Raw genomic sequence first — 14,383 nt, 5'->3', positions numbered from 1 at the left:
AACCCCTTCTCCTCCCATGAAGGATAAGAAGTGGGTTCTCCCTTATCCTCATCTTCTACCCCACCTGCCCACACATTCAACCAATCAACCTCCACAATTTCCATCAGTGTCAAAGACATTCCACCATCGTACACACCTTCCCCTCCGCCTCCATCTTCCAGAATGTGACTCTAGTTCTCTCCAACTACCTCCTCTCAGGTAGAGACGCGCTTCTTCCCTTCCCACCACCATGGAGCCAGATAGACCCGCCGGGTGAAGCAGTGAGCTGTCTGTGCTTCCATTCTAGTGTGCTTCACTCACAATGTGGCCTTCTCTACAGCAGAGAAATCAAACGTAATAGCAGGTATACAAAGATCAGATCTTTTTGAACCTCTACACTTCCTTGTTCATCTCCACTGCAGTAATACCCCACCACTTTGCTTCCCTACAAAGGTGGATAACTTCATAAAGAAGATCTTAAATATTAAAAGTTAGTTCTATTTGTCAGATTTACATCAAAATAAATATTAAAATATGTTATTTTGCATCAGATTAAATCACCACACTTCCGGTACCAACATAGCATGCCCGCAACTCACAACCCTAACCATACATCTTTGGAATGAGAGGAAACTAGAGATCCTGGAGGAAACCCACGTGGTCACAAGGAGAACATACAGACAGCTGAGGGAATTGAGCTCTGGTCTTACAGCTGACACCGTAAAGCATTGTGCTAACTGCTATGCTCTCATGCCACTCTGATATTTATCTGTGTTACACTGCATCTGCCATGTGTTTGCCCACTCACCAAACTTGTCCAAATTGCCTTGATGCCTCTTTACATCTCCTCATAGAATCCCACTCAGTGGGATCTTAACAGCTTCAAGTTCTTAGGTGTAAATATCAGCAACAATTTGGCTTGCTCCAGCTAGGTTGATACTATGGCCAAAAAAAGCACACCAATGCCTCCACTTCCTCAGAAGGCTAAGGAAATTCAGCCCATCTCTAATGATGCTCACCAGTTTTGCCAGATGCACCATAGAAAGCATCCTGTCCAGATACATCGCAAGCTGGAATGGAAACTGCTTGGCCCAAGACAATAAAAAATTGCAGAGTTGTGAACGCACTCAGTCCATCACAGAAACAGCTGCCCTCCTCTCCATTACCTCTGCCTACAATTTCCACTGCCTTGGGAAGGTAGCCAAAATAATCAAGGACCCCTCCCATTCCAGACACTCTCTCTTCCCCTCCCTCCCTTTAGGCAGAGGATGTAAAAGCTTATGTACTATCAAGCTGAAGAACAGCTTCTATCTGCGTTATAAGACCCTTGAACAGATCCCTCATATGCTGAAAGATGAACTCTTGAACTCCCAATAAACCTTGTTGTGGCCCTCATACTTTCTTTGTCTAGCTCAGGGTTTGACAGTGTATGGGAGATCTGTTCAAGGATCTCATAATATGGATAGAAGCTGTTCTTCGGCTTGATAGTACATTTCTCAGGCATTTTCGATGCCATTAAGCAAGGGGTCCTTGGATTGCAAGTTGGAGTCCCTGCCCTGATCTGCCTGCACTAGAGGGTGGTGAATCTGTGGAATTCTCTGTGGAGGACAAGTATTTAAAGTGGAAGTTGATAGGTTCTTGATTAGTAAGGGCATCAAAGCTTGTGGGGAGAATGCAGGAGAAATCAGCAATGATGCACTGGCAGAGCAGATTTGATGAATGAACGGAATGGCCTAATTCTGCTCTTATGCCTTATGCTCTCCACACTTTCCCAGTAGCTACCACAGTATATTCTTCATTCTGTATTTCCTTACATTACCTTGATATACACATGTATGGCGTGATCTGTCTGTAGGGCACACTCTGTATGGCTTACATATAAATGGTTTTTACTGTACCTCAGTACCTGTGACAATAAGAATGAAGTAACTGAACTGAACCTTATTTGTTCAATATCTGCCACATTCTCGTACCCTTCTATCTGGGCTCTGGAGTTTGAGGTCTTCACACAGGGAAGTCTAACAGAGCTAAGGCTTTCCTCTCTTTACTGAAGGAAGATGAGAGGTAACTTGTTAAAAGTGTGCAAGATGATAAGGGGCATATATCAGGTGGACAGCCGGGAACTTCTTCCCACAATGGGAATGGCTAATACAAGGGGGCATAATTTTAAGGTGACTGGAAGGAAGTACAGGGGAGGGGCGAATGTCAGAGGTAAGTTCTCTGCACAGACAGTGGTGGGTGCATGGAATAGTCTGCAAGGGAGGGTGGTCGAGGGGATAGATTAGGGACATTTAAGAAACTCTTAGATAAGCACAGGGGTGACAGAAAAGAGGAGGGTGATGAGGGAGGGAAGGGTCAGGTTGACCTAGGCACTGGGGGCTGAAGAGTTCACATTGTGCTGTGAAGTTCTGTGTCCTGGAAGGACAGTGTCCTCACCGACTGGGACCTCCACACCATATTAGACGGACTCCACGCATTGGCCTCGTTCCACACATACAGTGAATTAAAGAGAAGCTTGGAACAGTTAAATGAGCAAAGATATTCATGTATTCACCTCATATTTTTGCAAGAGGCTCCCCCCGTTCACCTTGGCCATCTTATGGATGACAGTCATGGCCTGGGAGTTCTTGTTCTGGGAGAGCAGCCACCTGGGAGACTCTGGGATCAACCTGTGGAGAGGAACACAGCCCGTTACTGCGTGGCTACATCTGGGTTCAGCTGCTGGCGCGTCACCGACGTATGCAGATGTTACCAGTAGTAGGTGAGGAAGAGGAAGTTGGGAATGGTGGTTGCCAGCTGCAGGTTCCTCCAGTCTGGGATGAAGTAGGCGACAGCTGGGAGTATCATCATGCCCGTACTGTAGCAGACTTGGTACAGAATGCCCACTGTCCTCCGGTACTCCAGCCCCACCAGTTCTGTAACTGAAACAGAAAACACAGCTCAATGACACAGCGAGCTGGTTCCAGGGGGAAAGCTGACACTGTACACAGGGCTCTGCAATGGAAGCTGTCTCAAACCGGTCACGTTTACCGTCACAGTGCTTGTACAACCTGCTTGTAATTTTTTTAAACCTGTGTAAATGAAAACTTAAATAAATATAATTGTTGGAAATCTAAAATTTAAATAAAAACAGAAAATGCTGGAAACACTTGACAAATCAGGCAGCATCTGTGGGAAGAGGAGCACATATAGTTTCTGGTCTGGGATCCTTTATATCTTTTCCCCATTCTGGTGAAGAATCCCAAGAGCAAGGAACAAGTCGATGTTTAACTGAGTTAAGTGCCGGGCCGGGCTGAGGTGGCAGGACCCAGGCCTGAGAGTGAGGAACAACCCCGTGTTTGGCCGACTTAAGCACCAGTCGGGGTGCTGGAGCCGGAAGAAGGGGATGGGCAGGTGTTCAGTTGGCTGCGCACAAGGCTTATTCATCCCTGCGTTGGACTGAGTTTGTGGCCTGCATCCAGCGAGCTCCTGGATCGGCCGTGATTAGCTTTGTGGCTGTGAACCCACTTTCGTGAACTTCAGTTCTGAGTGTTATTTGTTTGCACTATCTTTTTCTGTACATTCGACATTTGACGGTCTTCTTTTTTAATGGGTTCTATTAGGTTTCTTTGTTCTGTAGCTGCCTGCAAGAAGACGAATCTCAAGGTTATATATGGTATATATGCTTTGATAATAAATGTACCTTGAACAAGAAATGGTGGTTATTTCCCTCTCCAGAGTTTGGCAGAGCTCTGATCCTTATGGGACTGCCCAGGCTGAGAACACAGACTCAAAAGAATCATCCAATTGATTTTACAGTGGAAGTTCAACAGAACTCCCTATTGCTACTGTTGAACAGAAGTTCAAACTCCAGCAGTCTCCAGCGCACTATCGGCTCTCGCACCTCGTTAGACAGCGGAGTGTCATGCATTTCAGTTTTAAATCTCATTAACAGAACAATAGGCTGCTGAAAATAATGGTCAGCCTTACACGATAAATAAAAACAATACAAAAACACTCAGCAGGTCGGCTGTGCGCGTTGGTATGTCTGTGTGTGTGTGTGTGTGTGTGTGTGTGTGTGTGTCTGTCTGTCTGTCTGTCTGTGTGCTAACCAGTCAATGTTCCAGATCAGGGAAAAGTCAAGGGATCTTGGATCCCAAACATGACCTGCTTCTCTTTCCACAGATACTGCCTGGCCCCAAGTGTTCCTAGCATCTTAGAGTGCCCAGATTGGCATTTCAATTTTCATTTACATTGGACAAAGCCCAGCTGTATCACAGATCATTACTTGCCAGAGCCTACAATTCAACACGAGACTGTGCATTTTGACAGTCATTAATTACCAAGAGGAGCATTTTACATTAACACAAATATCCAAGGGGAATTACCTGTGGTATATTTTAAACAAAAATTTGCAAGTAAAATTAAGCATAAGTTATGAGGAAAATCCTACAATAAAGTAGTGGATACAGCCCAGTCCACCATGGGTAAAGCCCTTCCCACCACTGAGCACATCTACAGGAAACTCTGTCACGGGAAAGCAGCATCCTTCATCAGGGACTCCACCACCCAGGACATGTTCTCTTCTTGCTACTGCCATCAGGAAGAAGGTACAGGAGCCTCAGGACTCACATCACCAGGTTCAGAAACCGTTATCACCGCTCAACGATCAGGCTCTGGAACTGAAGGGGATAACTTGACTCAACTTCACTTGTCCCATCATTGAAATATTCCCTCAACCCATGGACTCACTTTCAAGGACATGTCATCTGATATTCTCGACATTTATTGTTTTATTATTTCTTTATTTTTGTGTTTGCAGTTTGCTGCTTTTTGCACACTGGTTGAACACCCAGGTGGGTGTGATCTTTCAATGATTCTGTTATGGCTATTATACTATTATAGATTTATTGAGTATGCACACAAGAAAATAAACCTCAGAGTTGTATATGGTGATATGTTAGTTTAATAATGTTAATTCTGGCTTCTTCCTCCTTCCTGTCCACAGTCCTGATGAAGGGTCTCAGCCCAGAATGTCAACTGTTTATTTCTCTCTACAGATGATGCCTGAGCTGCTGAAACCCTCTAGCGTTTGTGTGTGTTAGGCTGGGTTTCCATCATTTACAGAATCTCAAGTCTAGGTAATTTGGGATTGCCACATTTGTGATGCTGCAGCAAAGAGCTAATTTGTACAGCTTTATAATAACAATAAACTTGAACTTGCTAAACATGAATGAAAGCACAATGAATGTTCATGTGTCTATCAAAGTACAATTGGCAGCTTAGGCTTTCTGAAACACAGCAGCACGATACACTTGCCAGAGATGCCTGCTTACTAGTAACAACCGAGACATATTACTAAATGACTCTTCTTACTGAAGACGTATGCACACAGCCAGCATCCTTTACTGAACACGCCCTGGAACGTTCGGAAGATCACAAACCAGGTGTAGTTTGGCAAGAACACAACAATAAGCCCCACCACCGATGTCACAAAAGTTGCAGATAAGAAGCTGAATTTTCTGCCAAACCTAAAAAGGGGGAAATATACAATGATTAAACGCTAAGAATGTGGCCATTGCATCCCAAGCTTCTGATTGTCTGCCACCGTTATACCTACATGTCTGCAGCGTAGCCCATGACTATTGTTCCGAGCATGAAGCCCAGGTTGAGACAAGCTTGAGTCAGGTCGACCTTCCAGGCATCGGCACACACCAGCTCAAACTGTGAGAGACAAACGGACAGAGAACTGTGGTGCAGCCATCGCTTTGAACTGGAGAGAGATCCCAGATCCTGTCAACATACATTCTGTGGCCACTTTATTAGTCACCTCCTGTACCTAATAAAATGGCCACAATGTGTACATTTGCTGTCTTCTGCTGCTGCAGCCCATCCACTTCAAGATTCAACATGTGCACTCAGAGATACTCTTCTGCACACCACTATTGCAACAGCTGGCTATTTGAGTTACTGTTGCCTTCCTGTCAGCTTGAACCAGCCTGGCCATCTCCTCTGACCTCTCTTATTAACAAAGCGTTTTTGCCCAGAGAACTGGTGCCCCCGGATGTTTTTTGTTTTTTTCACCATTCTCTATAAACTCTAGAGACTGCTGTGTGAAAATCTCACAGAAGATCAGCAATTTCTGGGATACTCAAACCAACCTGTCTGGCACCAACAATCATTCCACAGTCAAAATCACTGAGATCACATTCTGATATTTGGTCTGAACAACTGAACCTCTTGACAGTGTCCGCATGCTCTTATGCATTGAGCTGCTGTCAGGTGATTGGCTGATTAGATATTTGCATTAATAAGCAGGTGTACAGGTGCTCTGGTTTACCTAATGAAGTGGCCATGGAGTGCACTTTGTGAGCAAATGTTGAACAAGTACTTATTTTTCTTTTCTTTGAAAGAAATAAAGGTTTCAGGGTGGGGACAAGAGAGATTTAAGAGGGCGGAGATGCCTTGTAAATGAGAGAGGTCAAAGGAGATGGCCAGACTGGTTCAAGCTGTCAGGAAGGTGACAGTAACTCAGATAACCACACGTTACAACAGTGGTGTACAGAAGAGCATCTCTGAATGCACAACATATCGAACCTTGAAGTGGATGGGCTACAGCAGCAGAAGACAGTGATACGATCAGTGGCCACCTCCTGTGCATAATAAAGGGGCCACAGAGTGTGCATTCCCCACCATGTACTGCCTTCAGACTGTTGACCCTCTCCCTGCTATTTTCATGACTCTTACCATCAATGCTTGGACCTCCAGAACTTCAAATTCCATTCCATTATGGACCCAGCTCTTGTCTTATGCCTTCTTGAACTGGAGAGAAACTGACGCACTCCTCTTGTTCTTATGGGCATCATTAAACAAACTCTAGACGGAGCCCTGCAGGCTAATGTTCCCACGCACCACCCCACCACCCAACACAGATACTGTCGGACCCACTGATTTCCTCCAGCAGATTGCCTGTTACTCCTGATTCCATCATCTACAGTTTATTGTCTCTCAGTGTGAGGATGCGTCTGTCTACAATTAAACTCTCTCCTTTCTGAGGACAAAACTTCAGCTCCACTTTCATTGGTCTTGATCCCTTTACAAAACTCAGTTACAGAACTATATGAAATAAAATGAAATTGCAGATGCTAAAAATCTGAGTTGAGAAACATATTTTAGAGGTGAGAGTCTAATGAAGGGTCTTTAACTTGAAATGTCAATGGATTCTGTTTCCACAGATACTGCCTGACCTGATTCCATCATGAAAGGATGTTATCTTCAATTATCTTTCCCTTTCTCAGTACAATTGCTCCCTCACCAAATCCTCTCTATCAACCCAGCCGCCCATCGACCCTTCACCCAGCACCTCTCCCAGAGCAACACACACAAAATGCTGGAGGATCTCAGCACGTCAGGCAGCATCCGTGCCGAGAGATAAACAGCTGATGTTTCAGGCCGAGACCCTACATCAGGATGCTGCCTGGCCTGCTGAGTTCCTCCAGCATTGAGTGTGTGTTGCTCTGGATTTCCAGCATCTGCAGAATCTCATGTGTTTATGTTCTTTTCACCTCTCCCAGAGCTCACCCGAGGCCCACAACTATCCAGGAACAACTAACTCCTTCCCCACATTCTACCCTTTGCCTTGTCCCCTTCCACATTTATAATTCTTTGGTATACACTACATTGTTTGCCTGTCATTATCTAGAGGTCTTGGCACCTATGCCCTCTTGTTTTTAATCAATCTCTTCCCTGGGGAGGAAAAATGCCATGTCATTTCAGTATGCCTATGCACCTCATGATCTTCTACACCTTTATCAGACCACCCCACAATCTCCTGCGTTCCAGGGAATAAAGTCACAGCCAATGACTCTTCTCCTTGTAATTCAGGCCCCTAGGTCCAGATCCTAATAAACCTAGATTGCACCCTTTCTAGTTTAAAAACATCTTTCCTATGACAGGGTGACCAAAACAGTACCCAATTTTGACTGATGAAGGCCCGTGTAGCAAAGACCATCACCATCTTCACCACCCTATCTACCTGTGATATGGCTTTCAGTGAACGCTGGGCACTCCAAGGCCCCTCAGTTCCATAATGTGTGCAGTCAAACTCAATGCAAAACTGTGGAGTGTTTTAAATTCAGTTTATCACAATATATGACCTCAAACAACTGTAGAGAGAGCTCCTTACATTTTTATCATTATAACATTAGTTCCCATTTTTCAAATTTAATTTTGTAGAAGAGCTGAGCTATACTCTCTCATTCAGTTGTTGCTGCCCTGCTAATCTACACTCGACAATGAGCTAAATTAGACAAACACTCAGTAGGATATGATTTCATTTGATAACTTGGATTTCTATCACTTCACCCACTGAATCTTTCCATGGTGTATTAAGGAATATAATTAGTCAAATGTTAACTCAAGAAATTCTGCAGATACTGAAAATCCAGAGCAGACCACATAAAATGCTGGAGAAACTCAGCAGGTCAGGCAGCATCTACGGAAGGGAATAAAGAATCGATGTTTTGGGTCGAGACCCTTCATCAGGGCTGGAATGGAATGTGGGAAAAAGCCAGAATAAGAATTGGGTGGGGGAGGGGGAGAGGGAGGAGTACAAGATGGTAGGTGACAGGTGAACCCAGGTGATGGGGAAGGTAGGTGGGATGAAGTGAGGAGATGGCAGGTGATAGGCGGGAAAGCCAAAGGGCTGAAGAAGATTGAGTCTCACCGGAATGGAGAGTGAAAGGGGAAGAGGAGAGGCACCAGAGGGAGATGATGAATAGGTGAGAAGGGGTGAGAGGGGAGCCGAAATGGGGAACTGAGAAAGGGAGAAGGGGAGGGGGAGAAATAACTGAAAATTAGGGAAATCAATGTACATGGCGTCTGGTTGGAGAGTTCCCAAATTGATTAAGAGGTACTGCTCCTCAGATCTGAGCGTGGCCTCATCATAGTAGCATAGGAGGTCATGGAACAATATGTCAGAATGGGAATGGGAAGTAGAATTAAAATGGGTGGCCACTGGGAAATCCTACCTCTTATGGCAGATGAAGTGAGGTGCTTGACAAAGTGACCATCCAATCTACCTTGGGTTTCACCAATGTAGAGGAGGCCAGACCGGGAGTATTAAAGTGTTAAAAATTAACACTTGTGCAGTACTTATGTACCAGTGTAAAATAAATACAAAATTATGAGAGAGATAGAGAAGAAAGCTAATAATATTTTTCCCAGGGCCATAGGGATATGTATTTAACATGGTGGGGAGGGGGTGAAGTTCAAAGGAGATTTGCAGGGAAAGTGTTTTTATTTTAGACACAGGATGGTGGGTCCCTGGAATGTGCTGTCAGGGTGGTAGAGGCGGACAGTGGCGAGGCATTTAAGAGGCTGTTAGACATAAATAGATGGAGAATGGAGGGATATCAGAATCAGATTTAATATCATTGACGTATGACATGAAATTTGTCTTGCTGTGTAATACATTAGAAATATTATGAGTTACAATAAGAAATATATATACAAATGAATTAAATAAGCATTGCAAAATGAAAGCAAAAATGGTGAGCTGGTGTTCATGGGTTGTTTCATTGTCCGTTCAGAAATCTGATGGCGGAGGTGTAGAAGTTATTCTTAAAACAGGTATTAACCATATGCAGTCAGATGGAATTAGTTTAATTAAGTGTCATTAGTTTAATTAGTTCACAGGAATGATATCAATCCAAGTTATTGAATACCAGGAACTGAAATTATTTCCTACTAATGCTCAAGAGTTTATGTTTAATATAAAACTTTGCAGGATGAAGACCAACAGGCTTGTTCTTGTGCTGTACTGTTCAAAGTTTCACACAGAAAGTACTATAACAGTTGATGGATAGCTGCTGAACAAAGAGATTCTGAGGGGCATCTCAAAGGAGAAGAGAGTGTCATAAACTTGTTTGGACAGCAAGGGTCAGGCAAACAAAAACAACACTTGAAGATGATGATGAGGTACCAAGGGTATCACTCCAGTCCCCCACACACATACAGATGCTTCTACTCTCTGCTGACTTCCCAATGCGGTTGGCACGATATCTCTGGCCCAAGTGAAAACCTACCTCAGTCACGATGCTGGAGACTGAGCCGTTCTCAAACTCCCACCCATCCTGGCACGTCGTAACAGGGAGATCTCGAGAGTGATTCCAGGCAAAGGGAAGTGGATTGTCACAGCTGATCGAGGAGGAATTCCAATCCAGGTCGAGCCTCTCGCACTGACTGTACAAGGAGGTCCCGGGACGTCCTGCGGGGAGGGTGTAGTTCTTCTCTTCGTCCAGGGACCAGTTGCATTTTTGCCTCAGTTCTGCCACCCCAGGGCTTCTACACCAGTGGTCAGGAGTAACAGCTAGGAACACAAAGCCGACGTACAGGTAGGAGAACATGGCCGAGGTGAGGCACACAAGGAAAAAGATGAACTTCTGATACAGTCCAAAACCCCCCACTTCTTCCAGAACATCATCAAAGGTGGGCATGGTGAATGATCGTGCTACAGGTAAATGGGAGGAGAAGAAGTCTCTCACCTACACAAAGTATAGCCACCTACAACCTTCACAGCCGGTGAACCCCACTCAGCTCAAAGGAGAGATGCTCAGCACCAAGCAGTGACGTTTGAGTTAGCCAACCTGGTAAATGAGTGCTCAAGTGAAATGTGACACCAAATTATGCAGGATGGTTACAAACTAACAGTGGGAACCACTTCTTGAAGAGTCAACTTTAATAGACAACTTGGAACATATTCACTTCACAGAGAAGTAAAATAAAACTGCCCTTAATCCTCTGTTTTCAATGAATTCTGAATATTAAATTAAACCTTTTAAAAATCTGTAACCAACAGCAACACAAGGGATGGGAAAGGTATCTGAGGTGGCCTTTGTTTGCTTGTGAAGTTTCCCTTTCCCTATATAGCAGGGGTTAGGTTATCGTTGTTCTGGACTTCAAAATTGCTGGTGCCATATGGGGTGGTTTGAGTATCTCAGAGACTGCTGATCTCCTGGGACTGACATGCACAACAGTCTCTAGACTTTACAGAAGATGGTGTGAGAAACAAAAAAAAATCCAGTGATTAGCAGTTTTTTTAGATTATGAAGACACGCAGTCCTTTTTTATTGTCATTTAGTAATGCATGCATTAAGAAATGATACAATATTCCTCCGGTGTGATATCACAGAAACACAGGACAAACCAAGACTGAAAAACTAACAAAACCACATAATTATAACATATAGTTACAACAGTGCAAACAACACCATAACTTGATGAAGAACAGGGCATGGCACAGTAAAAAAGTTCAAAGTTTCTCAGAAGTCCCACATCTCACGCAGACGGGAGAAGGAAGAAAACTCTCCCTGCCATGCCCAACCACAGTCCGACTCTGAGTCATCTGAAAACTTCGAGCTCTGATCAGCTCTCTGACACCGAGTACCATCTCTATCCAAATGCTTCAACCTCAGCCTTGGTCGCCAGCAGCAGGCAAAGCCGGGGATTTTGGGGCCTACCCTGTGGAGATTGTCAATCGCACAGTAACAACAGCGGCGAACCAGGCATTTCAGAAATTTCTCCAGATGTTCCACTGCTTCTCACGTCTGTCTTCATCAAATCAGAATTGTCCACGGCGCCTATTTAACAAAAACGATATAATTTCACCGGAGAGCTACATTGTGTTGGTGAAAATGACTTGTTAATGAGAGAGGCCAGAGAGGAATGGCCAGACTGATTCAAACTGACTGGAAGACGACAGCAACTCAAATGACCATACATTACAAGAGTGGTGTGTAGAAGAGCATCTCTGAATGCACAACACGTCAAACCTTGATGTGGATGGGTTACAGCTGCAGAAGACCACACCGGTTTCCACCCCTGTACCACGGACTGAGTGTACAGGTATCACATTACTCAGATTTAGTTATCACATGTCCATCAAAATATACAGTAAAATCCATTGACATTGCAAAAGATGCAGAAGAGGTTAACATAGAACATAGAACAGTACAACACAGTACAGGCCCTTTGGCCCACAATGTTGTGCCGACCCTCAAACCCTGCCTCCCATATAAGCCCCCACCTTAGATTCCTCCATATACCTGTCTAGTAGTCTCTTAAACTTCACTAGTGTATCTGCCTCCACCACTGACTCAGGCAGTACATTCCACGCACCAACCACTCTCTGAGTAAAAAACCTTCCTCTAATATCCCCCTTGAACTTCCCACCCCTTACCTTAAAGCCATGTCCTCTTGTATTGAGCAGTGGTGCCCTGGGGAAGAGGCGCTGGCTATCCACTCTATCTATTCCTCTTATTATCTTGTAAACCCCTATCATGTCTCCTCTCATCCTCCTTCTCTCCAAAGAGTAAAGCCCTAGCTCCCTTAATCTCTGATCATAATGCATACTTTCTAAACCAGGCAGCATCCTGGTAAATCTCCTCTGTACCCTTTCCAATGCTTCCACCTCCTTCCTATAGTGAGGTGACCAGAACTGGACCCAATACTCCAAGTGTGACCTAACCAGAGTTTTATAGAGCTGCATCATTACATCGCAACTCTTAAACTCTATCCCTCGACTTATGAAAGCTAATACCCCATAAGTTTTCTTAACTACCCTATCCACCTGTGAGGCAACTTTCAGGGATCTGTGGACATGTACCCCGAGATCCCTCTGCTCCTCCACACTACCAAGTATCCTACCATTTACTTTGTACTCTGCCTTGGAGTTTGTCCTTCCAAAGTGTACCACCTCACACTTCTCCAGGTTGAACTCCATCTGCCACTTCTCAGCCCACTTCTGCATCCTATCAATCTCTCTGCAGTCTTTGACAATCCTCTACACTACCTACAACACCACCAACCTTTGTGTCGTCTGCAAACTTGCCAACCCACCCTTCTACCCCCACATCCAGGTCGTTAATAAAAATCACGAAAAGTAGAGGTCCCAGAACAGATCCTTGTGGGACACCACTAGTCAAAATCCTCCAATCTGAATGTACTCCCTCCACCACGACCCTCCGCCTTCTGCAGGCAAGCCAATTCTGAATCCACCCAGCCAAACTTCCCTGGATCCCATGCCTTCTAACTTTCTGAATAAGCCTACCATGTGGAACCTTGTCAAATGCCTTACTAAAATCCATATAGATCACATCCACTGCACTACCCTCATCTATATGCCTGGTCACCTCTTCAAAGAACTCTATCAGGCTTATTAGACACGATCTGCCCTTCACAAAGCCATGCTGACTGTCCCTGATCAGACCATGGTTCTCTAAATGCCTATAGATCCTATCTCTAAGAATCTTTTCCAACAGCTTTCCCACCACAGACGTAAGGCTCACTGGTCTATAATTACCCGGACTATCCCTACTACCTTTTTTGAACAAGGGAACAACATTCGCCTCCCTCCAATCCTCTGGTACCATTCCTGTGGACAACGAGGACATAAAGATCCTAGCCAGAGGCTCAGCAACCTCTTCTCTCGCCTCGTGGAGCAGCCTGGGGAATATTTCGTCAGGCCCCAGGGACTTATCTGTCCTAATGTATTTTAACAACTCCAACACCTCCTCTCCCTTAATATCAGCATGCTCCAGAAAATCAACCTCACTGATATTGTCCTCACCATCATCAAGTTCCCTCTACTTGGCGAATACCGAAGAGAAGTATTCATTGAGGACCTCGCTCACTTCCACAGCCTCCAGGCACATCTTCCCACCTTTATCTCTAATCGGTCCTACTTTCACTCCTGTCATCCTTTTTTTCTTCACATAATTGAAGAATGCCTTGGGGTTTTCCTTTACCCTACTCGCCAAGGCCTTCTCACGCCCCCTTCTTGCTCTTCTCAGCCCCTTCTTAAGCTCCTTTCTTGCTTCCCTATATTCCTCAATAGACCCATCTGATCTTTGCTTCCTAAACCTCATGTATGCTGCCTTCTTCCACATGACTAGATTTTCCACCTCACTTGTCACCCATGGTTCCTTCACCCTACCATTCTTTATCTTCCTCACCGGGACAAATTTATCCCTTACATCCCGCAAGAGATCTCTAAACATCGACCACATGTCCATAGTACATTTCCCTGCAAAAACATCATCCCAATTCACACCCACAAGTTCTAGCCTTATAGTCTCATAATTTGCCTTTCCCCAATTAAAAATTTTCCTGTCCTCTTTGATTCTATCCTTTTCCATGATAATTATAAAGGCCAGGGAGCAGAGGTCACTGTCCCCCAGATGCTCACCTACTGAGAGATCTGTAACCTGACCCGGTTCATTACCTAGTACCAGATGTAGTATGGCATTCCCCCTGGTCGGTCTGTCCACATACTGTGACAGGAATCCGTCCTGGACACACTTAACAAACTCTGCCCCATCTAAACCCTTGGAACTAATCAGGTGCCAATCAATATTAGGGAAGTTAA

General features: G+C 44.6%; 1 protein-coding gene across 2 annotated transcripts in view; it reads right to left on the bottom strand.

The window, feature by feature from the left end:
• The window catches only part of LOC140201606 (solute carrier family 22 member 2-like), a 30,572-nt gene extending 19,971 nt beyond the window's left edge, over positions 1-10,601 (bottom strand). Inside the window, exons 1-5 of one of the 2 annotated variants that reach the window (XM_072265974.1) lie at positions 10,044-10,601; positions 5,579-5,682; positions 5,335-5,489; positions 2,732-2,900; positions 2,534-2,648 (exon numbers count right to left, since the gene is read on the bottom strand). In XM_072265974.1, the coding sequence (XP_072122075.1) occupies positions 2,534-2,648; positions 2,732-2,900; positions 5,335-5,489; positions 5,579-5,682; positions 10,044-10,454 (954 nt within the window). In that variant the 5' untranslated portion in view covers positions 10,455-10,601. The remainder of the gene's footprint in view (positions 1-2,533; positions 2,649-2,731; positions 2,901-5,334; positions 5,490-5,578; positions 5,683-10,043) is intronic. The other variant, XM_072265973.1, reaches the window with a different exon arrangement.
• Between the last annotated feature and the right edge of the window lie 3,782 nt (positions 10,602-14,383).

The sequence above is a fragment of the Mobula birostris genome, chromosome 8 (assembly GCF_030028105.1).
Source record: "Mobula birostris isolate sMobBir1 chromosome 8, sMobBir1.hap1, whole genome shotgun sequence".
In the NCBI taxonomy this organism is placed as follows: Eukaryota; Metazoa; Chordata; class Chondrichthyes; order Myliobatiformes; family Myliobatidae; genus Mobula; species Mobula birostris.
The sequence above is the reverse complement of the archived record's forward strand: the minus strand, read 5'-3'. Positions and strand labels throughout refer to the sequence as shown.